This window comes from Prionailurus viverrinus, chromosome D4 (genome assembly GCF_022837055.1).
Source record: "Prionailurus viverrinus isolate Anna chromosome D4, UM_Priviv_1.0, whole genome shotgun sequence".
Lineage (NCBI taxonomy): Eukaryota > Metazoa > Chordata > Mammalia > Carnivora > Felidae > Prionailurus > Prionailurus viverrinus.
Genome location: NC_062573.1, coordinates 94,248,130 through 94,273,116, shown reverse-complemented (window position 1 = coordinate 94,273,116; position 24,987 = coordinate 94,248,130). Strand labels below are relative to the sequence as shown.

At 63.5% G+C, this 24,987-nt stretch overlaps 1 protein-coding gene across 10 annotated transcripts in view; it reads left to right on the top strand.

Annotated features, from left to right (window-relative positions):
- Window positions 1-24,368, top strand: part of EXD3 (exonuclease 3'-5' domain containing 3) — an 81,775-nt gene extending 57,407 nt beyond the window's left edge. For 4 of the 10 annotated variants that reach the window (XM_047830594.1, XM_047830591.1, XM_047830593.1 and 1 more), the window contains exons 19-24: window positions 2,213-2,470; window positions 2,816-2,869; window positions 3,106-3,237; window positions 17,195-17,288; window positions 19,001-19,039; window positions 19,335-24,363. In XM_047830594.1, coding sequence (XP_047686550.1) covers window positions 2,213-2,470; window positions 2,816-2,869; window positions 3,106-3,237; window positions 17,195-17,288; window positions 19,001-19,039; window positions 19,335-19,618 — 861 coding nt within the window. In that variant the 3' untranslated portion in view covers window positions 19,619-24,363. The other 6 variants (XM_047830586.1, XM_047830595.1, XM_047830598.1 and 3 more) reach the window with 5 other exon arrangements.
- Window positions 24,369-24,987: the final 619 nt, after the last annotated feature.

Genomic DNA, 24,987 nt, shown 5'->3' with positions numbered 1-24,987 from the left:
GGTCATTTCTTTTTTTTCTTTTCTTCTTTTTCTTTTTAGGCTTATTTATTTTTGAGAAAGCATGAGCGGGGGAGGGGCAGAGAGAGGGGGAGACACAGAATCAGGCTCCAGGCTCTGAGCTGTCAGCACAGAGCCCGACGCGGGGCTTGAACTCACAGACCGTGAGATCATGACCTGAGCCGAAGTCGGACACTCAACCGACAGAGCCACCGGGTGCCCCTATGCTTGGTCATTTCCGTATACCTTGTCTGTATATTTTCTCTTAACTTTCCATTCATTTGCTTCTTTCTTCATATTTACTTCAGTTGTGTTTGTTTATTTTGTTTTTTATTCATCACACAGACGTATGTTTGTTATCACTACAAGGTAACCACTCGCTTTATTGCTTTTTTTCTTTTTCTTTGGGGTAAAATATACAAAACATTGATCATTTTAACCATTCTTAAGTGTACACTTAGTAACATTAAGGACTCATAGTGTTGTGTAACCCTCACCACTATCTAGCTCCAGAAATTTTTCATCATCCTAAAGAAAGGCTTTGTACCCATTAAACATTCTCCATCCCCCTCCCCCAGCCCCTGGGACCCACCATTCTAGTTTCTTTCTCTATGAGTTAGATTTTTCTGAATACCTGATACATGCAGAATCATACAGTATTTGTCCTTTTGTGTCTGGGTGATTTCACGGAGCAGAATGTCTTCAGGGTTCATCCGCATTGTAGCGTGTTGGACTTTCCTTCCTTCTTAAAGCTGAATAAATTCCAGCGTGTGTGCATGTGTGCGCGCGCATGTGCGCGTGTGTGTATGTGTGTGTGCGTGTGCGCGTGCGCCCACTCACCTGGACGCTTGGGTCCTTTCCACCTTCTGGCTGTTGTGAGTAATGCCAGTGCGCACCTTTCTGTCCAAGTATCTGTTCAAGTTTCCGCTTCCAGTTCCTGTGTGACTGTGCCTAGAAGCGGGATGGCTGGATCATATGATGATTCTACGTGTAACTTTTTGAGACGCTGCCATACTGTTTTCCATGGTGAATATACCATTTTATTACAACCAGCCACGCATGAGGGCTCCAACCTCTCTCCATCCTCACTAACACTTATTTCCCCTAATGGGTGTGAAGTCGTATCTCGTCGTTTGCATTTGCATTTCTCTAACGATTAAAGATGTTGAGTGTCTTCTCATGTGCTTGTTGGCCATCTGCACGTCTTCTTTGGAGAAATGTCTATTTAAGCCCCTGGGCCACTTTTAATCGGGTTATTTGCTTTTTTGTTGCTGACTTGTAGGAGTTCTTTATACATTCTGGATATTAATCCCAGAGCCGATCATTGATTTGCAAATATCTTCACTCACTCTTCACTTTCTCGATAGTGTCCTATGATGTACAAGTGTTAAATTTCCATGAAGTCCAATTTTTCTGTTTTTAATTTTGTCGGCCTTGCTTTTGGTGCCATATCCAAGAAATCGTTGCCAAATACAATGCCATGGCATTTCCCACACCACGTTTTCTTTTAAGATTTTTAGTTTTTAGTTTTCTTTTAGTTTTAGGGACACCTGCATGACTCCGTCGGTTAAGCATCCAACTCTTGGTTTCAGCTCAGGTCATGATCTCGTGGTTTGTGAGTTCGACCCCCGTATCGGGCTCCGCAGCTGGCACCGTGGAGCCTGCTTGGGATTCTCTCCCTCTCTCCACACCCCCTCTCGATCCCTCCCCTGCTCATGCTGTCTCTCTCTCTCTCTCTCAAAATAAACAAATGAACTTAAAAAAAGAGATTTTTATAGTTTTAACTCTTACATTTTTGTGTTGGCCCCTTGCACACTTCAGAGATCACTAGGGGTTGTTTAGAATGTGCCAAACCCATCAATATCGCCATGTTTGACGTCTCTGTGCATTGCTGCTGTCACCTCATTGATGGGTGCCCTGCCCCCCTGTGGCATGTGAGAGCTTTCCTTGGGTCCTCAGTCCTTTTCACGTGGCACTTGTGGACTTTGATGACTTCTTTGCTTTCTGACATGGCGAGATGTGCCCGCCTCACTGTGTGCATTTTCTGCCTCAGACCTGGAGTCAGCGAGTTCTCCAAAAAAAGCCCGATTCCCTTTCCACCTGTTTGGAAACCAGTCTGGGCACAGGCTGCTCCTAGCTACATGGTTGTTCTCATTTGGAGGCCTTTGTGGTAGACAGAGTGATGAAATGCTTTTCAATGTGTGTACACACACAGGCACGCACGTGCACACGCACGTGTGAAATTCGTACCGAAGCTCCCGTCAGGCCTGAAGCCGTGGCGCCACCTCCCTGGTTCCCATGCTCACCCTTCCTTCTCCCACCCGGACCCAGCTCAGCACCAGCGTCGGCCATCTGTCTTTGGCACAGTTGGCAGCGAGCATTTCGAGGGACGCCACCAGAGTCAGCACCAGCGACAGGACCGCTGCCCGGCTTCTTCGCCCTGGCCGCTAGCACGGCAGCCTGGAGCTGCGCGGTCAGTTCGCCGCGCTTTCAGGGCGCTTGGAAGACTTCTTTCTCTGCAGTTCATTGGTCTCGTCATCTTTGGATTTTTAGAGATTGCTTTTTTGATTTCAAATTTTGTTTGCAATTATGTAAAATGTTTGCATGATTTTAAGACCCGATCTGCACAATGAGGCAGCGGCCCAGGACTCTGCTGGCCGCGCAGGCCCCGGGCGGGCAGCCTGGGGGCCGGGGTGGGGGGTGGGGGTGTGGGTGAGCGGTGGTGGCAGCAGAGGCCGGACAGGGCAGAGGCGGGGGCTGAAGTAGCCCTTGTCCTGGAACCAGCCTGCCCCTCACCTGTCCCTCTGCCTCCCCACAGGTTGCCAGGCAGGAGGGAAGGATCATCTTGACGTCGGGGCTGCCATACCACAAGGTGGGGGCCCTGAAGATGGCTCATCTTTCCAAGGGAGCCTCAGCCTGGCCCTTGGGCCACCGCCCTCGGGGTCTGCTCGCTGCGGGGGCTAGTGGGAGTGGGGGCTGACGGCTGTCCCACTTGGGGGGACGAGCTGGGGGGGAGGAGCCCTTGGCCCCGGAGCCCAGGGAGGGGAGGTGGGCCTGGAGAGGCTCTGGGTCCTGTGCCCACGGCTCAGCAGCTGTGCTTCCGTGCAGCTCCGGGACCAGGTCGGGGCTGGGCGCTGCCTCTGGGTGGACTGCTCCCTCAAGGCCCGTCAGCAGGCCAAGGCCGTGCTCAGGCATTTCAACGTTCGAGTCACCCACGCAGACATCTTCAGCCGCTGCCAGGTGAGTCCCACCTGCCCCCGGCCTGCCTTGGGCCAGTGTGTGAGCCCCAGGGCTGTCAGGAAGCCACTGATGTGGCAGGAGACCCAGCGTGTCTCTGGCTGGTGGCAAGACAACAGAGGTCATGTGCTTTAGCGTTTGTGCCCTTCCAAGCGGCCGCCGCCGCCCCATCTGGGGCAGATGGGCGCCACTGGGTCCATTCTAACGTCTAGAAAGGTCTGGGTCGGGAAAGCCATGTCTAGGGTTAAGATCAGAGAGGGGTCTGAGGCCTGGGTCCTGTCTGCCGATTCGGACCAGGGAGGGGGCGCCCTCCTCTCCCTTCTCTGCCGGCCTGGGTGCACCGAGTCCTAGCCCCCATATCTGGCTTAGGGGGAGGTGGTGCAGGCCGGGGCGTGGCTGCACTGAGGCATGGGGTCCCCACAGGGCACAGTCCTAGTGCACCTCAGTGGCTCCTGGTGCAGAGTGCTGGCTATTCCCGGAATATTTGGAGTTGGGGCCATGATGAAGCTCTGTGAGGAGCACCTCTCCAAGCCCAGTTGTTTGGTGGACACTGGGCCTCACCTCTGCAGCGCAGGGGGGTAGGGGTTAGGGTCTCCAGCCAGGCTCATGGGACATCATCCCACCTTGGTGTGCCTGTGTCTGGAGATGGGGCACCCTGAGGGCAGGCATGCAGCCGAGTGTGAGGGAGACAGGAGGGAGGGAGGCCCTTCCTCAGGTCCTGGACCCCCCTCTACCCAGCTTCAGGTACAGCCTGTGCCGACCCCGGGTCCCCGGCCCTGCCAGAAATGACTGCGGTCATCCCGGTGGCGGGAAGTGCACCGCGGGGCCTTTTCCTTCAGCGAGCTCTGGCAGGACAGGAACCTCGTCTGCGGCCTCTCTTTGTCTGTGCTCAAGCCGACAAGTGTTGTAAAGACCCCAGGACGTCCGGGATGCCTGGGAGGCATTTTAATGAGCTTTTCAGAGCCTCTGCTGCTAAGTTTTCTTGAGAAAACAGGAAGTTGGGTAGCTGGGAGGAAACCCCCACCCGTGCCCCGGGAAGCCTCATGCTGGGGAGCAGGCTGACCTCCTTCAGGCCTGCGAGGGCACCGAAGGCAGCCGCACCCGGAAGAGTGTCCACGGCCCCACCTGCCCCTCCGCCCTGGGCAGTTGTAGAGCCCCCCTGCCCTGCCAGGTGCGAGGGGCAGGATGCAGAATGTGCCCCAGGGAGGTGGGGTGGGTGCAGTATGGAGCCAGTTCAAAGGCTGGGAGGCAGAGTTGCACCAGCCCTGATAGGGGACCAGCAAGTGCCCTGGCCAGAGAGGGCAGCTCTCCAGCACCCCAGGACAGAAGACAACCCCCCGGGGGGGACACCATCCGGGGGCACAGAGGTGCTAAGACCTATTCTGGCTGCAGCAGGTAGCAGGGGGGAGGGAGTCCAGGTGAGAGGTGGCATCTGTAGCAGGTGAGGAGCGGGCTCGGGTTTCAGGCTTTGCCCCTGGCCAGCAGGGAGGGAAGGTGCTGGGTCTGGGCTCCCTGGGGTCTTGGTCTGGAGGCCCACGCATCAGGCCCTCTAGGTTGGGGACGGGCACGGGAAAGGGGAAGCCTCGGCTCGGGAGCTCTGCCCAGCACTGTCCTTATTTGAGGTATATACGCATTCCGCCAAGACTAGCTGGGGAGGAGGACAGACAGGGTCCACGACTTGGTGCCATGTGACTGCACTGGCCAAGAAGCAGAGGGCAGCCACCCCAGGCTCGAGGGGGGAGCGGGAGGGGGCGTCCCAGGCAGAGACCCCTGTGTGTGGCTGCAGTCAGGCGCTGGCTGCCAGGCAGCAGGCAGGAGCACAGGTGCAAGGCTGCATGTGGACACCTGACGGGCCTTTGTCAAGAAAGGGCCCGGAGAGCTTCTGGTTCCAAGGCTGGCCAGTGGCCTCCAGCTGAGCTCAGCGCCAAAAGAAAGTGTGCTGGGTGTGCCCCAGGGCAGGACCCTCCCTGGGTGGCAGATAACTGTGTGGGAGGGTCCAGGAATGTGCACTAGGAGCCTGAAAGGCCAACTTTATGGAGCCAAGTGGGCAGAGAAAGGGGTTTCTGAGAAGCCAGGATTTCTAAATTTGGAACTGGCCATGGTCACCACAGAGACATCTGGGGAAGCGGTGGGAGGACTAAGCTTACTCTGTGTCAGGGAGCTGGCAGTATTAATGCTTGGGCCTGAGGCCGGGGTCCCCACGCATGTTCTCAGACCAAATACCCGGTCATTGTGAGCACAGGTCTGGGCAGGCCTCCGGCCACACTCCCACCCAGAGCTCCTGGAGCCCCTCCGCCACGGCATTCCCAGCTGAACCCCAGGAGCTCAGCCTGAGAAACAGCCAGGAACGCCCAACCACCCCATCCTGCACACTGGCCACCCCTACTCCCCACCCAGTGCCCCGCTGTTCTCAGGGCCAGGCAAGGTAGATGGGTGGCAAGCACCGAGAAGCCCCGAAGAGGTGCCCCACAGACGTTCCCAGGCGATGGCCCAAAGCTCAGCGAAGCCACTAGGCTGGCTCCACGTGGCCCCATGGGCTAGACTGGCTTTCGAGCCGGTCTGGACATGAGAAAGTGCCGGCCGCTGACCAGCAGGGAGCGTCACACTCAGGACTGACCCAGGGAGGGCCTCTGTCCTCAGGGCCCCGCCCTGTGCTCCAGTGGGGCCTGCGCACCCTGGACGCTGGCTCAGAGCCCCTGCCGCCCGGCCCGGGCTGGAGCTGGCTGTCTCCCTGGAGACCTCCCACTGCCAGGCTGACTTTCCATTTTCTTTTCCTTCCTTATGCTATTTTAGTGCCATTCCCGGAGGGAAAACCCACTTGACACACAGGCATTCCCAGAGTGAGCCTGGCCACTCTCTGGGCTGGTGCATCAGGGTCCAAGGCGGGAAGCAAGTCAGAATGGGAGAGGGCTGGTCCAGGCCTGGGCTAGGTGCCCGGCCAGGGGTCCATGGCCGTGCCCCACTCTAGTGCCCAGCACCTGCCTCCAAGCTGTGTTGACACTCGGCATGTGCCTTGGGCACAGGGTCCACTTTCTGGGGCATCTGCACATGAGGACAGGGAGCCACGTGGTGGAGGCCAGAGGTGGGCAGGGAGGCTCGGGTGAGGGGGTGGTGGGTCTCCTGTGGCGGGCAGGGTCATGGACCCCTGAAAATGGCCACCTGGGCCTGGGATCGTCCGTCAGGAACATCCGCCAAATGGATGTTCCCAGTGCCGTCCGCTATGGGAAAATATTTTATCAAAGAGATTGGAGTTAAAAAAAAAAAAAAAGCGTAAGCAGGAACCCCTGACATGGCCCAAGTGTAGTGTCTATTTTTACTGTCCCTCTGGTCCCCCTCCGCTATGGTGGGGAGCAGGCTGTGGTCCCCGTGTGCAAGTAGGGCGTGTCCTAGGAGTCAGTGACGTTGGCCTCCGGAAGCGGGCACCCGGGAGGAGAGGCCACTGCAGGACGGTGACCCTGCCTTGGGGAGCTCTCAGGCAGTGCTGGCCACAGGGTCCCCAGGAGACGGAGGGTGTTGGGCCAGAGAGGAGCCTGCAGCTAGAAGAGGTCGGGCCTCAGGCTACAGGCTCACAGACACTCAGGACACAACAGGGCTGGGCGGGGGGCCCCCGGGGTGGAGGTGGACACCGGCCCAGACTGATGTCTGGCAGGGGACGGATGCAAGCAGAGGGCTCCCCTGGCCTGGGGATGTGAGGGGGACTGCAGGCAGCCACCTCCCAGCACCCATGCCCAGAACCTGGGGCAGCGGGGACACCTGTGCCCAGCCCATTCCTGCAGACCCTCCCTCTTTCCTGACGACCAGACTAGGGACCGACAGGAAGAAGGGCAGTGGCCGCTGACCCCGCCCCTCCCCAGCCTTTGTGTCCCGTGGCCCCCAGCCCCGTTCCCACACTCCGTGCCCCCAGGGTCACACAGGCACAAAGGCTGCAGGAGGGGTGGCCACCACCCTGCACAGGGAGAGACCCTGGCCCGCCGGCTCCTAGGCGGCAGGGGGAGCAGCGGGGGGCTCTGGGGGAGGATGGGTTGGGGGCAGCTGGCGTCGGGTTTCCGTGCCGACATGGGGCCTCAAGGACAGTGGGGTCCACCAGGCAGGTTTTGGCAGGGATTAAGGCCAGTGCGCCCCCAGCCTTGAGATGCTAGCCAGGGTGATGTCCCAGTGCGGTCCCTGGGGGCTGACAACAGGGTGGGCCCAGGCCCCACAGCCTGCAGGGCCACCCCCCTGCCCTGCCTCCCTTCCAGAAAAGCCCTGGTCCTCGGCCAGAGCCCAGCTTCAGTTCCCACCAGATGGCCCTGGGGACTAAGGGCCCGGGCCCAATGGCCTGCCCCCCCCCCCCCCAGTTTCTGGTGGCTCCGATCTGACCCCAGCCGCTTTAGGAAGGGCCCTGGCACTCCTGGGTCGCACCCCTGGCCCTGGCCCGTCCAGCAGTCAGCACCGCCTGCTTCATCTCCACGAGACCCTCATCCTCCACGGCTACACAAGTGGCACCTGTGCCACCCCGCGAAGTGGCCTGGGCTGAGAGGAGGCCCTAGGGCCAGTCCTGTGCTCATGGCCTTGAGACCTGCCAGGGCTCAGACCTGCTCTGGGCCAGTGTCCGGGAGGGTTGACGTGTGAGTCCCCCCAGCCCAGCTCACGCCAGGCGCCCAGCCGGGTACCCAGCCCCTCTCTCCTTCACACGTCAGTCTGTGTGGGCTGTGCTCCAAGACCCGGCCGTCAGCGATCACGCGCTTCTTAATGGGCCTTCCCTCCAGCGATCTGGAGGCCCATCTGGATGGGGCTTCTCTGGCTGGACCCCCGGAATGTGGATGGAAAAGTGAGCCCACGTCCTGTCCACTTTCAGAAGGGGTGACAGGCTGGCCTGGCTACGCTGTGAGGGGACCACACTGGACACAGGGCCACGGGGCACACGTGTTCATCCAGTGTCCGCAGGTGCGTGGACACTCAGCATGCAGGTGGACTGTTGGTGGCCTGGACAGACGCATCCATGGCCCCGAGTCAGGCCAGTGTGCCCTGGGCCTGAGGAGCTGGTGCAGGCCAAAGACAGACCCCTGGGAGTCTGGGGCAAGGACGGTGGGGAGGTTCCCTCAGGCAGGACAGTGCAGGCCTAGCCATCTGGGCCAGGGCGTCCCTCCGCGGGTCAGCTGGCGGCCACATGTACCAGAGGATGGGCCAGGCACAGCTGGCCGCGGGGGCACCCCCGGTGCCGTCGTCTTGGGCCTGCGGCCAGTTAAGACACCTTGGACAGTGAAACCACACCTGGCATCCACGACACACTGTCTGGGGGTACGGTCGTGTCTCTGAGGACCTAGGTCCTTCCCCCTCTCCGCTCCACACCTCCACACCCGCTGCGCAGCCCCCAGCCACGGAGCTGTCCAGAACCACTGGCCAGACATGGCCGAGGACCGGGCTCTGAAGAAATGGAGGGAGGGCAGAGCCCCTGGTGACCAGCCGGGCCTCCGGGCTGGAGAGCAGAACAGCCCCACACCGGCCGAGGGAGCCTGGGGCTCAGGGACTGAGGCACACCGAGGCCGCACACAGCCAGCTTCGGGGTTACCGGCAGGCTGAGACAGACACCGTGCCCCTGGTGTCGGCACCCCACAGCCTGCGGCTAAATCGTGTGAAATTCACATCTCGGCGTCCGCAAATAGTTGTCTTGGCAGCAGCCCTGCCTGTGTGTCCTTACACTGCCCACAGCTGCTTTCTCAGGGACCCAACGGCCCTTCCAGGGGACTGACCCTTGCCTGGGGGCCTGGCTGGCATCTGACCGGGGAGGTGGGCACTCTTCTTCCTTTTGAACGATTGCCAGCCCCAAAGCAGAAGTGGGGCCCAAGAGCCAGGGGGCAGTGAGCTGCGCGGTGGGTGGCCATGGGCCTGGATGGGGACGGCAGGCCTGAGAGCACGGACCCACTGTCCACTCAACCCTGGATACAGAAAGAAAGGCCTGGCTGGCCTCAGGGGTGTAAAGCCAGCTGCAGCCAGCCCCCCTTGGGGCTGCAGGGAGAGGAGGCCATGGGCACCCATGGATTGGGTCTGGGGAGGGCCCACGGGTGGTAAAACAGGGTCTGCCAGGCAGGGACCAACGGCTGGGTGGCCGGTGCAGCAGGGCGCTGGGGGGGCAGGGGGGGCGGGGAGGGGGGCAGGAGCATCCATGAGTCACCCGCACTGCCCCCCCCCCTCCCGCCCAGCCTCTCTTCCCTCCCTGGCGGGGGCTGGGGAGCGGCGCATATCCCCTCCTCCCTCCCTCCCAGGGGGCCCTGCTCACTACCCACTGTGAGCGGAGCACATTCAGGACAAGTGTAGACCCCAGAGGTCACTGAGGGCAGATGGGGCGTCCGAGGCAGAGCAGCCTGCCTGGAGGGCCCTCTGCTCTGGCAGGATGGGGGCTGGGTGTGACCCCAGCCAGCCAGGGACAGGGAGGGGCCTTGGAAGAGTAGCCCCACAAAGGGAGACAGGCCTGCTCGGCCAAGCCCGAACTCCTCCCTTGAGGTGGGGGAGTAGGTGGTGCAGGGTCCTTCAGGGAAATGGGGGGAGTCAGGCTCCAGCAAGGACTGCTGCTTCCTCCCCTCATCTTGGAAGACGCATTTCAAGGCATAGGTGTGGTGGAAGGAGCCGCCTCTCTTAGCCTGACTCAGTAGCCCTGGGAAGAGGCAGGGAGGAGAGGGCCGGGGGACCCCTGCCCTGTCTCAGCCCCCACTCAGGCTGGCTCCCCACAGTGCTGGGCCCATCGTACTGTGGCCCCCTTGGCACCTGATCTCCCACCCTCCCCACTTGGTCCACCAAGCCCCAGGTTGTCTGTCACTTCCTCCAGGAAGGCCTCCAGGCCCCCAGCCCAATCTCTAGAGCATCACCACTCTTTGGAGGAGTACTTTGGGGGCTCCTCTCTCCCTTGGCCGGGAACACAGTAGGGCAGGCCTGCCGTGAGTGAAAGGCAGGCCCCACATTCAGACAGCTTCAGACCCCAGGCTTCAGGGCTCCAGTTCCCTTCCAGGCCGCTGCCTGCTGTCTGAGGGCTTGGCTCCACTTGTCTGTTGAAGGGGGACAACCAGAGCTGATCCCGGCTGGCACGGCCTCGGGGCCCCTCCCCAACTTCCTTGGCCTGCCCCCCCCCCCGCCCCCGTTGCCTCCCTTGGCCCTAGGTGGGAGGGGTACCCCAGCCCCCCTGGCCCCGGGTCCTGGCGCGGGAAGGCAGGCGCAACCGTTTGCTTTTGAATCTCGGCCGGGTGTCCTGAGTGGCCCTTTCAAAGGCCGGCCGGGGGCGGGGGCCGTTCCCAGGCGCGCCCCGCCCTCCCCGCCCGCCCCTCCTCCCGCTTTCCCACGCGGCCCGGCCGCCGGCTGGTTCTCACGGCCCGCTGCCCCTCCCCCGTCTGGGAACGGGCCGCGCTGCGCCCGCCGCGCTGGGGTGCCCGGGAGCCCCAGGATGGGGGGGGGTGCGCCTGGCGGGAGGGGGGTTACTGGAGGGGGTGCCGCCTAGGGGTTGCTGAGGTCGCCAAAGGGAGGCAGACAGCACCCCACACACGGGGCCTGAGGCCAGATTGTATTGGATTTAACCTAGGGCAGGTGCTCTCTGGCCCCCCACACCTCGTGGAGCGACCCAGGGGGCCCTGGCCAACCCTGCCTTGTGCGTGGGGACAACAGCACCCACTCCTCATTAGGGTCTCCCTGACTGGGAGCAGGTTCTGGGGCCTCGGTTCCTCCTAATACCCTGCAGAGACTAGGTCACTGGTTTTACGAAGTACAAATACAGACCCCGCAGAAAATAGTGAATACCTTCTCACATAGAACTGTAATCCCATCCCACACTTGACCTGAAATTCGCATTCAGGGCCCGAATTCTCGCTGGCTGCCTGAGGGGGCCTGTGACTGTGTCCTGTCAGGGTTGAGGAAGCAGGGCAGGACTTGGCTACCAGTCTGGGCCCCCTGGCACACCTTGGCTTGCTTCCATGAAGGTCAGCCCTGGCCCACCCAAGTGAGCTGGAACAAGGGGGTCCATTCCACCCAGCTTCAGATAGCCTGGGCTGGAGTCGGCCTCACTGCCCCCACGAGGGGGTCTGCACGGGGGTCCCCAGTGGGCCCTGGGCTATGGCTGGTGCAGCTGGAGGAGGAGCTTTTCAGAAGCCCGGGCACCCAGGGTGGGGAGCGGATGCCAACTAGGAGGCCCACCCGCCCGTCCTATGTGTGGCCACTGCCCAGGGCTCCGGCCTGCAAGCCCCAGAGGGGCCTGGGGGAAGGGCTGTGTGACCCTCCCGAGTCTCCCTGGCCAGGGTACACCTAGGCCGGGCAGGGCTTCCTGCTCGGGCAGGCTCTGGCTGTCACACATGCTGTGCCCCTCTGCCCTTTCCACCCACCACCCTTTCCCCCCCTCCCTCGCCGTCAGAGAGACCAGCCATGTGCTGCTGCAGGTTCAGGGGCATCCGCCCCCAGCCGTGGCTACTGGGGCCCTCACTGTGAGTTGTCAGCCCGCCCTCACCCACTGCAGGCATGAGGGCAGCTCTGGAGCTGGGGGGTCCACTCCCAGGGAGTCCAGCAGGCCCTCCCGTCCCTGCAGCAGGAGGTGGGCCCGGCAGGAGGCTGGCGGGGAGGGTGTCTGGCTCCGGGCGCCAGCCGCACGTCTGCCTCTGAGGCCAAGGCCCCAGTCGCGGGGTGCTGGCCTCAGAAGGCTGCACGAGATGGCATCAGCCTGAGCCTGTGCCCCACGAGCTGGTCGCCAGCCGGGAAAGTCCCAGATGCCATTGTCCCCTCCACACCTGCCGGGGGAGGTGGATGTTCAGGTCTCCTGCCACTGAAAATAGAGGCCCCCGGGAGCACCCCTCCTGCACTCCCTGGCGAGGTGCACACAAGCCCCTGTCTACAGACTGCTCATACACAGACACACTTGCAGGGTCAGGGGACATGTGAAGTGACTCGCCCTGACACGCCCCGTCACACAGGTCCCTCATCCACACCTTGGAACACCCAGCCACACTCACTCCTGCTCATGCCTCTGTGCTGCTCACGTGCACACACACCCTCAGTGCTCTTGCGCCCTTCATGCCGGAATGCTTATGAGAGAGGCACCTGCAGGGCGCCAGCTTCACACACGTGCCCAGTCATAGCCCCTCGGGGACTCCTGCACCCCACACGCCCCAGTGCCAGTGGCTCCTGACCCCCTAGGGAACCCACACAATGCTGACTGTGCCCAGGCCCTGCTGTGTCCGTGGAGACACTGTCCTGAGCCTACAAAGGGATGGGCCCATGGGAACTGGCCTTCCCGGGCCTGGGGACAGGGCTGGCGCTGGAGCACGGCCCCTGTAGGGCTGCTGTCCCGGGTCATAGACATCCAGGTTGGAGGCCACCGGCAGGAGGGCCTGCTCCACAGACAGAAGAGCACCAGGGTTGGGTTTGAAAACCTTCCCATGCAGGCCTGTGCATCAGCCCCAGCCACGAGCTCCTTGCAGGGCCTGGGTTCTGGCCCTTCTGTCCAGCGTTCGCCCCAGGCCAGCAGGATGGGGTCACATCTCCCAGATGCCCTGCGGGCCAGCTGCAGGGAGGGGACTCCGTCCTCCCGGCCCCTTGTCCCGTCTCCTCTGGGCAATCAGACAACACCCCGTGCCGGGGGCCAACAGGGTCCTCATGGGCAAAGCTGGCTGATGTGCTTGTCTTGGAGGAGGGCCCCAGCCCCAGCAGTCGTGCTCCGCTCCAGGGCCACATCACCTTTGGGGGCAGATGGCTCAGGGCCCCACGAGGTGCTGCCTGGATGGTGTGGGAGAGTGAGGTGTGGAGCAGACCCAGGCCTCACTGCTTCCTCTGGGGCTTTGTTCCCGCCCCGTCCGGGCAAGGTGTCAGGCCAGTGGCCTTTCATCCCAGCCCTCTGGCCCTGCACCCAGAGCCATTTGTTAGGCTGGCCCTGGGGGCGGTCACGGTGGATGAGCCAGCCTGGGGAGGCCTCAGGACAGCAAGTGTGGACTGTAGGGGGAGGTGGCACTTGGCAGGGACCAAATGGGCAGAAAAGCGTCCTGGGAACAGGGATGCTGGTGTCCTGAAGTTGAGACCCTCCAGGGCTCCCACTACCCTGACCGGAGCATCCGAGACGCTGGCCGTGCGTAGATGTGCTCAGGAAGGTGCCGGAAACCATTCTCAGTGCCGCGTTGGCTTTTCCCACCAGGCGGTGGGACGAAGTGCTGTTTCTTTTCTTCTGCTTTTTTATGCTTCGCTCTTGTTCTAATTTGCTCTAAATGAGCAAGAAATAGCCCATTACTCTAGAACATGCCACCGCTTCTGAGCCCAGCCCCCACCCGCCCTGCCTGTGGGTCAGAAATCCCCAAACTTGGCCTCCCAGGGCCTGGGCTCCAGAATGACTCCCCCCTCCCCCACTGGGGGCGGGGGCTGCAGGGGTCTGGCAGGGCCCCCGCTTGGAGCCTGGACTGCACTTACCACCATCAGGCAGGAGTGAGGTTTCTACAAGCCTGCCCCTTGCTCAGAAGGAGGGCACCCAAGTGGCCTGGGCCCACTTCCCAGCTGGAGCCTAAAACTCTCAGCGGTGCCTAGTGCCTACCGAGCTGGGGAAGCAGGGTGGTGTGAACTCCCCAGGCAGCCAGCCTGTGGTGCGGAGCTCAGGTCATGGACCTGGCTGCTGGCTGGGCAGGAGGCCCCACTCACGTCCTTCTTAGGGCGGGGGTCCCTTCTCTGGGCTCCCAGCCTAGGCAGGCCCTGCACCCTTAGGAACACGTGTTCTCTCTCATACCCCATGCCCGGGTGAGTCCCCGGTATGGCTTCTATCCCGCCCTCCTCTCTCCCTCACACCCACCCCCCATTTGCTGAGGCCTGGGGCTCAAGGCTGATGGGGGCCCAAGGGTGTTTACAAGCAACCAACAGGGCTGTGCTGTCCTGGGCCCAGGGAGGGCTGGTCGCCTCTGGAGAGGAACGTGCACAAGGGCCCCTCCGAGCTGCCTGCTGGCCCTGCCCAGCCCGTTCTGTGGCCCTGGCTGGGGCGTGCCCCTCTGCACTCTACACCTGTGTGCCAGCTGTCCGCTGGTTGTGCACAGCAGACACCTGCAGGCGTGCTGACCAGGGTTGTGTGTGTGGGGGTGGCCCTGCACCCAGGGCAGGTGGGAACACAGACGTTTCCAGGGACACAGACTTCAGGACAGTTGCTGTGACCTTGCCTGTTGCACAGCTCTTGGTTCTGCTGGCCACGACCACTCCTTGGGTGAGTGTGACTGCGAATCCTGGGCTCGGACCTGAGAGGAGGCCCCGCCCTTGGGCATGGCCCCTCAAAGCCCCCCAGCTCCCCCCTGCCAAGTCTTAGCCTCAGTGGAACGGGCAGGTGTCCCAAGTGCCTGCTGTAGCCTCTCGTCACACCCCCAAGAAGCCCAGAAAACAGAGCCTCCTGGAGAAGTGGCCAGAGCAGGCCTCTCCCACCCTCCCCAGGCCCCAGGGAGGGGCAAGGGGCTGCAGAGGGTGGACCAAAAGGTCAAGTCTGCCTAACTCCCAGTCTGTGGGCCCCAGCAGTCCCGATGACCAGTCACTGCTGGCAGCCCAGCCCCTGGGAGGCAACCTCCCCCTCGTGGGCTCAGGTCTCTGGCCGAGACAGTCCCCAAGCGGACAGAGTGCCCCGAGTTGGGACAGCACGGCAAGTGGGTGTTGGCTCCAAGCAGCTGTGAGAGCTGTGGGGACCGGGCACGCACGTGGACTCCTGGGACCAGGAAGCCACGAGCCTTCCCAGCCCTGCCAGCCCCCGACTCACCTGGCCCTGCCCGCCCAGCCAGGCTCTGGGGCCGGAGGCCCTCCCCGCCCTCAGACTCCCAGACTGAATGGGGGTACACAGAGACCAGGCCGGACTCTCAAGAACACACACCCGGCCCCTGTCCAGGGCCTTCCCCGGGACCCCCACTGCGGTCTGTCCAGGCCCACTGGCATCCCGGGGCTCGGGTTTGTGTGTCCCCCAAGGGAGAGTGGGCATGGCCCGGACACCACCTGCACATACCCCCTCTCCTAAGGGTCAGCGTGAGGACCCTGGTGTGGGGTCCTCGCTAGCCGAGGGCCCTGTAAGCCAGTTACTCAGCCCCTCGGAAGCCCCCTCTCTTCATAATGAAAGGCAACGTCTCCCCCTTTGGCGTCAGGAAGGGTGCTGGGCCATGGGCCCCAAAGAGCAGGGCCTCAGCCTTGTGTGAGGCAGGTGGACCTTGCAGGGGACGGGGACAGGAGACACAGGGAGCCGCTAGGTGCTGGTCCTCCCTGCAGACGGGGAGCACAGGGCAGAGAGGGGGTGAGCATGTAGAACCGGCTTTTCCAGCCGGGGGTGGGGGTGGGACAGGGCCTCCCAGGGCCCTACGGGGTGACAGCAGGGCCCAGCAGTGGGCAGCAGCCGTGGGAAAAGCAGCACCGGTGGTTCCCGAGGGTGGGGCCAGGTCCTTGTGGATGGCACCGGTGGTTTGTCTTCGTGCCGTGACTCAGCGTGAGCTGGGAGTCCCGCCCAGGCGTGTGCATCAGGCCCAGGTCCTGGGAAGGCTCCCACCCCCTCCCACTAATGCAGCATCCCTCTCGAACCTACAGGCTCCGTCCCCTGGGGGGGGCCTGGGGGGGGGGGGAGGAGGAGGGCGAACGCGGTTCTCTGTGGTGGGCAGCCCAGGGTAGCGACCACCCTTTCCCCAGCTGGACCTGGAGTGACCACAGGCTAGACCTGCGGCCGGGGCTCCACCTGCACTCCTGGCCAGGAAGGTCCCTGGGTCTGTGACCGGGAGGCCGGGGCCCACGGCAGACTCCCCGTGCCAGAGAGGTGGCCGGGGGACAGGAGGCACCCCCCCCCCAGAGAGGCAGGAGGAAGGGTCCTGCTGGCACCAGCCCTGCCCCAGTCCCACCCAGGCCTCCCCGAAGAGGTGGCCCCACCCTCTGGCGCCCCCAGGCCCTGGCTCCCGATGCTGGATGCAGTACAGCAAACTCATGGTGTCGAAAGGCCCATGGGAAAAGGGCGTGTGGGGGCAGGGGGCACCGCCCCTGGCGTGGGCACACCCTGAGGCTCCAGGGGCTGGTGGCTGCCACCTACCCACCCACCCCTGGGAGCTGTGTCATTCAGGGCACTGGTCAGGCTCCTCCAGGAGGGGCCCGGGAGCGATCCCATGAGCACAGATCATGGACCCCTCCTCCCTGTGGCCCCGGAACGCCCCCTCCTACCCTCAGGCCCTGCTCTAGGCTCATCCTCCTCTTACAGGCCGCTCTGATTTGGGGAAGGGCTGTGACTGGCTGTGCATGTGTCCATGAGCACCTGTGCCCACCTGCCTGGGAACCAGTGGCCCCTCTCACTCTCCCTTGGGCCCTCCTTACCTCATCATGGGGACCCTGGGGTCCTTCACCCTGTCAGCCAGTGGTCATCATGAAGCAACCCTGGGGCAGCTGTGTTGGGAGGACAGGATGGGCCCCAGAAGCCCCTGCCCCCACCCCCAGTGTCACTGCAAGGTCAGCAGGGCCGAGCTGAGTGCCTTCCAAGAGCCATTGCACGTCCTAGACAAGGACCCCAAACAGAAGCAAAAGTGGCTTCCCTCCTGATCCCTTGTGGATGTGGTGCCCCGGGGGCGGAGGGGCGGGGTCAGGCAACAGGCATCATCGAGAAACACGGACACGGCCTGGCTGAGGGGCCGGCTGCAAGCCTCTTACCCTGACCCTTTGATGCTGAGCTAGCCCAGGGATGCCCAGGCCTGGTTGTGCCCTCGAGGCTCTGCGATTGGGGCGGACAGCCCAGGTGATGACAGAGGCCCACAGGGTCTCATGAGCCAGAAGAGGCTGCCTAGGGCCCACTAGGATCCAGTGCCGTGCTGGAGGGCTCCCAGGAGGAGGTGTGCCCTGTCCTGCAAGGAGAGGAAGGGATGTGTGCTTTTGTCTCTGTGAAACCCCCTAGCCAGACCCAGAGCTGCAAGGAGCCTGAGGCTGGGGGTGGGAGGTGGGAGGTGGGCAGAGCCTCACCCGGCCTCAGCACCCCCTCTGTCCCCAGGCCTGTAACTGTGACCAGTACCTGAAGGTCTCCAAGGACACAATGAAGCAGCTGGTGAGGCTCAGCAGCTGCCCGGAAGGCCCCAGCATCACACGTATGTTGCCCCATGGGGTTGGGCGTGGGCTCTGTGGGCTCTGTGGACAGTGGCCCAGTTGTGGGGTTAAACTGCAGGGATGACCAGGGAGGTGCCGGCCAGGGGCCGGTGGAAAGACGCTGCGCAAAGGTTACAGGCCCAGGAGGCCAGGAAGCTGAGACACTCAGGGCCCCTCTGGGGTGGGGTCCCCTCCCTCTCTCCGGTCACCCTGCCCTTCACACAGAGTGCACACGCACACGGGCATGTGTGCCGGCACGCACCTGTTTGTACACACTTGTGCACACGTGTGCACGTGCACAGATGCACATTTGCTTGCACACTGGCACCTGCTAAGCAATCTGAAGGCGGACGATCCCGGACAGACAGAAAGGAGGGCAAACCCCAGATGTCAACCCCCTCAGCCGTGGACCCAGCCTCAGTTTCCACCCTTGTAAAACTAGAAACTGGAAGGAGACTCTGAAGTCGCTGGCTGGGGCAGTGAGTGTGCCCTTCCATTCCTACCACCGGCTCCCCCGCCCTCTAGAGAGAGGGGCACCAGAGGGAGCCTCGCAGCTCCTCCCCAGGCTCCCGGCTGCTCCTCAGCGGAGGGCAAGGATGGGATGGATAGGAGACTGTCTTAGTGCCCTCTCCAGGGGGGTCAGCCTGAGGTTAGGGTGCCTCTGAGATCCCTTTGCACGGCTCGCCGTGGCTCTCCCGGACGGTGACGTCCCCACGAGGGTGTTCTTGTTCTTCCGAAACCCCCTGAGGTTTGGGGCTGGAGCTCCTCAGGTGAGCCATCGTGATGGCCTGTGTCCAGCCCCCAGCAGCTCTCAGCTCTCCACAGTGTGGCCTTGACATGTTCAAGGCCCAGGAAGGGAGGAGCAGGGTACGAGCACTGCCCTCTGCTAGAGCCGCCCCGCCACTGGGCTCCCGGCTCCTCTGAGCCACCAGCTCTCTGCCCAGAGGCCCACGCCTGTCCTGAGGTTGTGGGTGGCCCTCCTGCGGGCCTGCTGGCATCTCGTGGGCCTCCAGGTAAAGGCTGAGGCCAGACCGACTAGGGCGAGATAGGGAGACCAGATGGAGGTCATGGCCTCATTGCGTTGCGGGGCGGGGGGGGGGGTGGGGGGGTGGGGAGGGCTCATCCATTCAGGCTCTGGCTAAAGTTAATCTGGAGCCATCTGTGGAGAGATGTTTGCCAAGCAAATTAGGGGTAGGACTCTTCCGCCTGCCGGCTAGGACTCCTCAGCCGTCACTGCCCTCACGCCTGCACTGGCCCCTCAGCAGCCCGAGGCCTGGCCACCTCCCTGGAGTCTCCTGTGCTCTTAGCGGAGGTAGGGACCCTCTTGCAGAGTCAGAAGGTCGCCCTGAGCTCCAGCAGGTCCCCTGGGCCCTGCTGCTATGAAACACAGGCCCTGGCAGTGGCTTATCTTCCCATCGCCACGAATGGGATGCCCCCGCCCCCACCGGCCCGTTCTCAGGCCCCCAGTGCCCTAATCGGCCAATCTCACGCCCAGAACTTGTTTCCCAAGGACCTTTGAGCCCCAAGAACATTCCAAGGTGTGAGTTCCCATGGGAGGGGATCAGGCTGGCACCAAAGCTCCTCAGCCCCCTACCCTTTGCCCTTTCTGCTAAGGGTGGGGGGAGAGGCTGGGCACTTGGAGGTGCATTGTGGGCACTGGGGCTGCCAGGACCCACCCTTAGGACAGTCCCTGATGTCCTCAATTGATTGCCAGGTGATGAGGCCACCCAGAGCGAGGACATACAGGAAGCAGGTGAGCCCTGCGACCACCCACTGACAGGGTTTGTTCCTGGCCCAGGAGAGGGGACTGCCCTGAGAGGATGGGCCCGTGCCCTAGGCGAGGGGTAGCGGGCAGGGCCAGTGGGGAGAGAGGGCCAGGGGTCCGTGGGTAAGATGAGGCAGAGCGTTGGGGGGACCAGACAGTGTAGGGCAGAGGCACCGGAAAGAACAGGGTGGAGGCGAGACCATCCCCCCAGCCCCTCCCACCCCACCCCACCCCACCATAAGGCTGAGAGCTCAGAGTGGCCGCCCACCCCCCGCCTTTCCAGGCTCGGCCCCAGAGGAGGCCCCCGGGGGCTGTACCTACGACCCACCTTGCCGCTGGCTGGAGGCCGCAGACCTGCGGGCTGGTGCGCCTGCCACACTGGCCAGTGGCACCCGGCTGCAGCTGGCAGGGGTCCCGGAGGGCGTGCTGCGGCGGCCGGGGCTACGCCATTTCTACTGCTGCTCTGGCTGTGGCAAGGTCTTCTGGGAGGGCTCCCACCTGTGCCGCGTCACCTCGCAATTCAGCCAGATCCTGAGCAGCGCCTCCAGCTCCTGGAAGCAGAGCTGAGCCCCCAGGCCCACGGGCCTGCACTGCCCCCTGGGGCATCCACCCACCCACCCCCAGCAATACAGGTAATAAAAGTCCTGACCTGCATGGGCCTGTGGCCATGGACTCACTGCACATACCTGGGCCTGGCCCTAGGTGCACCTATGGCCGTGGACTCATTGCATACACCTGGGCGCCAGCCCCAGGTGCAGAGCTAGGACCGGGGTGGAAGGGATGAAAGTTCTTGCACAAGGTCAGGATGCTCGGACCCTGAGCTGAGAACCGCCTGATACTCGGGAATGAGGCCGACGGAAAGTGGGAAGGACACGCCTGGCAGAGGAAATGGCCTTCACAAAGGCCCGGGGCTGGGACCCAAGCGGCTCCCGTCAGTGGGGCGGAGGGAGGCGGGGGCACACAGGCCCCCCACGCACTGGGGGCCCACTCCCTTTGCTGCGTTGGTAAATGCCACCCCCCCCTCTGCCCCACCTTCCTGGGCTCCTCAGACCTTCGGGGAGGCCTCCAGTTCCAGGGAGTGTAGATGGTGGGACCCCGCAGGGCCAGGGCCCGTTAGGCCAGATGTGGCGGGGGTGGGGGTGGGGGGCTTCCTGGGGAACAGGGCCCAGCCCTCTGTGGTGCAAGAGGCAGGGCGGCCACCCTCTAGGAGGGCATCCATTGTGTCTGGAGGGCCATGCCTGGAGGGGAGGCCCACCTCTGCATCTGCTGCCCTCGCCCCCTCACCGGCCGGAGTGTGACCCCACATGGCTTCTTCCCCCCGCCCCAACCCGGTCGAGGTGGCCTCCTCTCATGAAACAGAGTGGCAGCCGAAGCCACAAGGGGGCCCTGCACATGAGAGCGTCCACCCTCACAACTGCAGGAAACAGCCACTGCTCCACCTACTCTCTGGGAAACTGAGGCGCAGGCGCCCGTTGCCGGCACCCGAGGGCCCCGGGCACCGGTGCCAGGTGGGCGGGGAGAGGGGCCTAGACTGCATCTTGCCCTGGCCGCCTCCTCCTGGCTCACTCCCTAGGAATGTGCCCCCACCCCCACCCCCCACATCCCTTTCCTGTCCTTCCTGCCTTGAGCGGAAACCAGCTCAGATTTGGCCCGGGAACCCAGGCGGAAGCCTCAGGGCCGGGGAGCCCGGGGGGGCGGGGCGGGGCTGCCGCCTCTGCCCAGAGCGGGTGCACCTGCAGGCCCAGGTGTGACGGCCTCAGGTACCAGGTGGGTGCTGGCAGTGCCAGGCCTACCTCTGCCCCCGCCTGGGCTGGGGGTCAGGCCCAAGAGCATGAGGCTGGGGTTCATGCTGAACACCATGCACCCATCCTGCCACACTGCCCATCATTTCCTTTCCCTGAAAACGCCCACCTTGTGCCAGGCGCTGGCCCACCCGGCCCCGCAGCAACCTTGGGGCCAGCCGGACCAGATGCTACCGCACAGATGGAGGGAGGGACTCGGAGACTCAGGACAGGACCGGGCTGAGCAGGGGCACCGTGTCAGGGCCAAGCGTGCAACCCTGGCTTCCCCCACCCTTCAGTCACTGCTGAGCCCGAGGGCCACATGGGGCTGTGGGGGCGAGCAGACACCCCACCAGGGCTCGGGACCTTCTGTGATCGGGGTGCTGCTTCCGAGAGCCAGACCACTGGCCCGCGTTCTGTCCTGGGAGGCAGCCCTGACCACGCTCCTCCCCTAGTAAGGTCAGGAGGAAACCGCCAGGGGTGCCGGCCCCACTGCCCAACCCAGCTGCTTCCTGAAGACTCTGGAGACTCTGTTCTGATCCAAGGCCCTGGTGGTGGTTGCAGCTGGTCCTCAACACAAGGAGGCCAGAGCCAGGGACCAGCACGGGGGAGACAGGAGACCACATGTCCTTCCTGTCCCTCCAGGCAGGCCCGGCCCCAGCACCCCACTGCCCCGCGCACCCTCTAGAGGGAGAAGAGGGCGACTGCGTGGGGCCTCTTTCCCAGTGTGCCCCTCACAGCTACGCGCGTACCGTCCAGCCTGCCTTCCCACCTCCCCACCCCTCTGCTGCCCAGACTGGCCGTGTCCCCCCGGAAACCCTCCCAGGCTCACGTACTCGCTGCCAGCCCAGCCCAGCCCCACGGCAACCCCATCCTAGGCCCCAGCCCCCGACCCCTGGTCCTGAGCCATCAGGAGGTCAGCCCAAAAAGCCTTCTGAGGCCCCAGGACTGCCTCAGGCCCCCTCCCAGGCTAGGGGTCAGGCACCACGCCGACAGGGTGGGCTACGGCCCTAGTGCCAGGCCGTGCCCTAAGCGGCCGCGCAGTGATTGTCTGCCACAGTTCCTGCCCCGGGCGTCCTTCCTCCGCTCTGGCCGAGGGCTGAGTGTTTGTTATTTGATCTCTATCCTCTCTCGGCCCTTCTACCAGGTGTCTGGGCTGCTGGGAAGAAACACTCTCCTCTTTCCCACGCTCCCCGACACATTTTAATGAATTAGCTGGAAGCCCCGCCCCCACTGCCCGCCTGCCTGCTCACCCTCCCTCCCCCGCCTAGTGCCTTTAAGGTGGCCGCAGGCCTTGGCCCAGCTCTGGCCAGCCGCCTCTTCTGCGCTGTCCTCCCCAGGCCGCTCCACCCAGACCTTCCCAGCCCATATCCCAGAATGCTCCCCAGGCGGCTCCACCCCTGCCCACATTGTTCCCCCCCCAATACCCACTGCTGTGAGCCTCTAAAGGAAGGGGGTCCCCAGAGAAAGAAGGGGGCCCTCTCCAACTCTGGCCTCCACCCACCACGGCCCTTCAGGGTGGCACTCCTGGGCCAGCATCCTTGGAGCCAATGGGGAGAAGGACGGGGGGGTCCTGCCGCATGGTCAGGGTCGAGTCTGTCCCCCCAGACCCCAGGTCAGGGGTTTCTCACTCAGAGCCAGTGAACTGCTTATCTATACAACACCACCAAGAAACCCCACCCACACCGGAGAGGGGCTTCTCTGGGCCGCAGGGCGGGGCCTGGCTTCCCCATTCCCTCCAAGGCATTTGGAACAAATGTCCTCCTTTTGGACCATTCCTTCAGCAAACACTGAAGAAGAGCTTACTGGGAGCCAGTGCCCTGCAAGCCCCTCTTCCCCTCCTGTCCTCAAATGGGGCAACTCCCAGGGTGTGGACCACAGCGGCTCAGACCAGAAATACCCTCCCAGCCACGGCACGGCCACGGGAACCCCATCGGCTCCCCAGAGATAGTGTGACTGTCACCCGAACCCCACAGTGGCAGACCTGGCTACACCTGTCTGACCCTCACGCCGAGCCCTGGGTGGGGCAGGAGGCAACATCAGGCTAGACTCCTGTGGCCGCTCTGTCCCTGCCAGGGGCACCCAAGCCACCGATTTCATGGCCCGTGGTGGTGGCCGTGCATTCCCACACTGAGCTCACAGGGCCCCTTTGTCTGCCCACCCCGAAGCCTGCGCGGGTGTCAAAGGGACATTTCACCCCCGGGCTCTGCTCCCGGGCCCTACAGGGTCTCCAGATGCCCTTCTTCAGGTCAGGGGACCTGAACCCACCTGCACTGGGGCCTATGAACCCCCCACCTTCTGGGGATAGCCCTGGGCACTGTCCAGAGGTAAATACAGGCCCCAGGGGACAGGGCCTATGCCCTCTTCCCTGATCCTGGGAAGATGCAGGGAAGGGGGTGCTGGAGGTGGTCAGGGCCCCGCCCTCGAGGGGTTCACAGTCCAGCAGCCTCCCTTACTGGGCCCAGGGACCCCATCTGGCAAGATGAGTGGGGCAAGGGAGGGGCTGTTGACACCGGCACCCCACCCCCACCCCCACCAGGTCACAACCTCAGCTGAACCTAGCACAGGGCCTGGTTCAGGACTCCCGCCTCAGGCCAGGGCTTACCCACCTACACTGTGGGGAGCTCCTGGCAGGAGCAAGACTGAGCAGAAGAGCTGGACCACCAGCCAGACCACCAGCCTCGGGAAGACCAGAGGGAGGGACTCGGGGAGCTCTGGCTGCCAGGAGGACCCCGAGAGAGTCCACAACGGTCAGGTCTGAGGGCAGCTGGCCAGAGGCAGCCAGCCCTGGGGTGGCCTTACCCAGTTTTTCCTGTGATTTCTGCTGTGACTCGTTCCAGAGCACAGAGTGAGATGAGGGGCACGCACCCACCCACATATGTCTCCAAACATGGGGCACACCAGGCAGGTGCCCATTGGAGCCCATCCCCAAACAAGGCCTGACAGGGGGGGACTCCCGGGCTGAGGCCCAGGGCCGCCTCCTCGGGAATTTCCAGCCCGCTTCTGAAGGAATTGAAGTTCCTGTGTGCTGCCCTGCTGCCCTGGGCCTACTGCTCCGAGAGTCATTCCTGCTCGATTTCCAGCCACCAGAGCCCAGCTATAAACTGTAAAATCCTAATGAGGAAATCTGGCGGGAGTATTAGAATGTCAATAAAAAATGGGTTTACAGATTGGAAATGAGTCATTTCTGGGCTTTCTATCCGTCCTTGGTGCCCTACCTGGGGCTGCTCACCTGGCCAGGCCTTGCCTGTCCCTAGTCGTGCTGATGGAGGTGGCCCAGGAGAGGGAAGCAGGCCCTGAGGTCCGGCCGACTGACCTCCCCGCCTTGGAGGGGCTTCTGAGCACCTCCAGCCCCCAGCTTCCTCCTGTAAAGACCCTGCTTTCGTCAGGGTGGGACCTCAGGGTTTGGCTCCTCACGCTTGTCAGGTTGGGGGCAAAACACGGGGTGACCCAGGCCGCCAGAGGAGCAGCCCTCGTTCAGGAAAGACCGCGTGGCCCAGGTCACACGCCCGAGCTGTTCGTGGACTCGTCACCCGCGTGGACTTCGTGTCCTGGGGGCCAGGCTGAGCCAGTCTTGACGCTGCGCACCCAGCCCGCGAGGAACGCAGAGGGTCTGCGGCCCGCGCTCCGGAAGTGCGGAGTGAGACCCGGGCTCAGCGAACCCCCACCACGGGTAGGCTGCCCTTCGGTGCACCTCGGGGTTGCGCTCGGCCGGGGATCGGGCCTGGGTCCGTCCGCGGAGGGAGCTTGGAATTCCCCGAGTGGCAGAAAGGGGAGTAGGCGGGCCGACCGCGGAGATGCGGAGAGCCCGGGGGTGCGGAGAGCCAGGACCCCCCGCTACGGCCACCTGGCCCCCTGCCGGCGACCAGCGCCCCCTGCCGCGAAGCGCGCTACCGCCCAGGCACGCCCCGCCCCCGCCCCGCCCCCGCCCCGCCCCCACGTGGGCGCCGCCCAATCATCCGGTCGCCGGCGCGCGCGTCACGGGCGCCCTATTGTTATGCAAATATAAAGGGAGTAAAAGGCGCCCCGGCGCGGCGGGCGGGCGGGCGAGTGTAGCTGCGCGTGGGGAGGCGCGTGGGACCCGCGTGGGAGCCGCAGCGAGCAGGGACCCGGAACGCGCGGCGCCGCCGCCGGGCCCGCCGGCCCCCGCGAGCG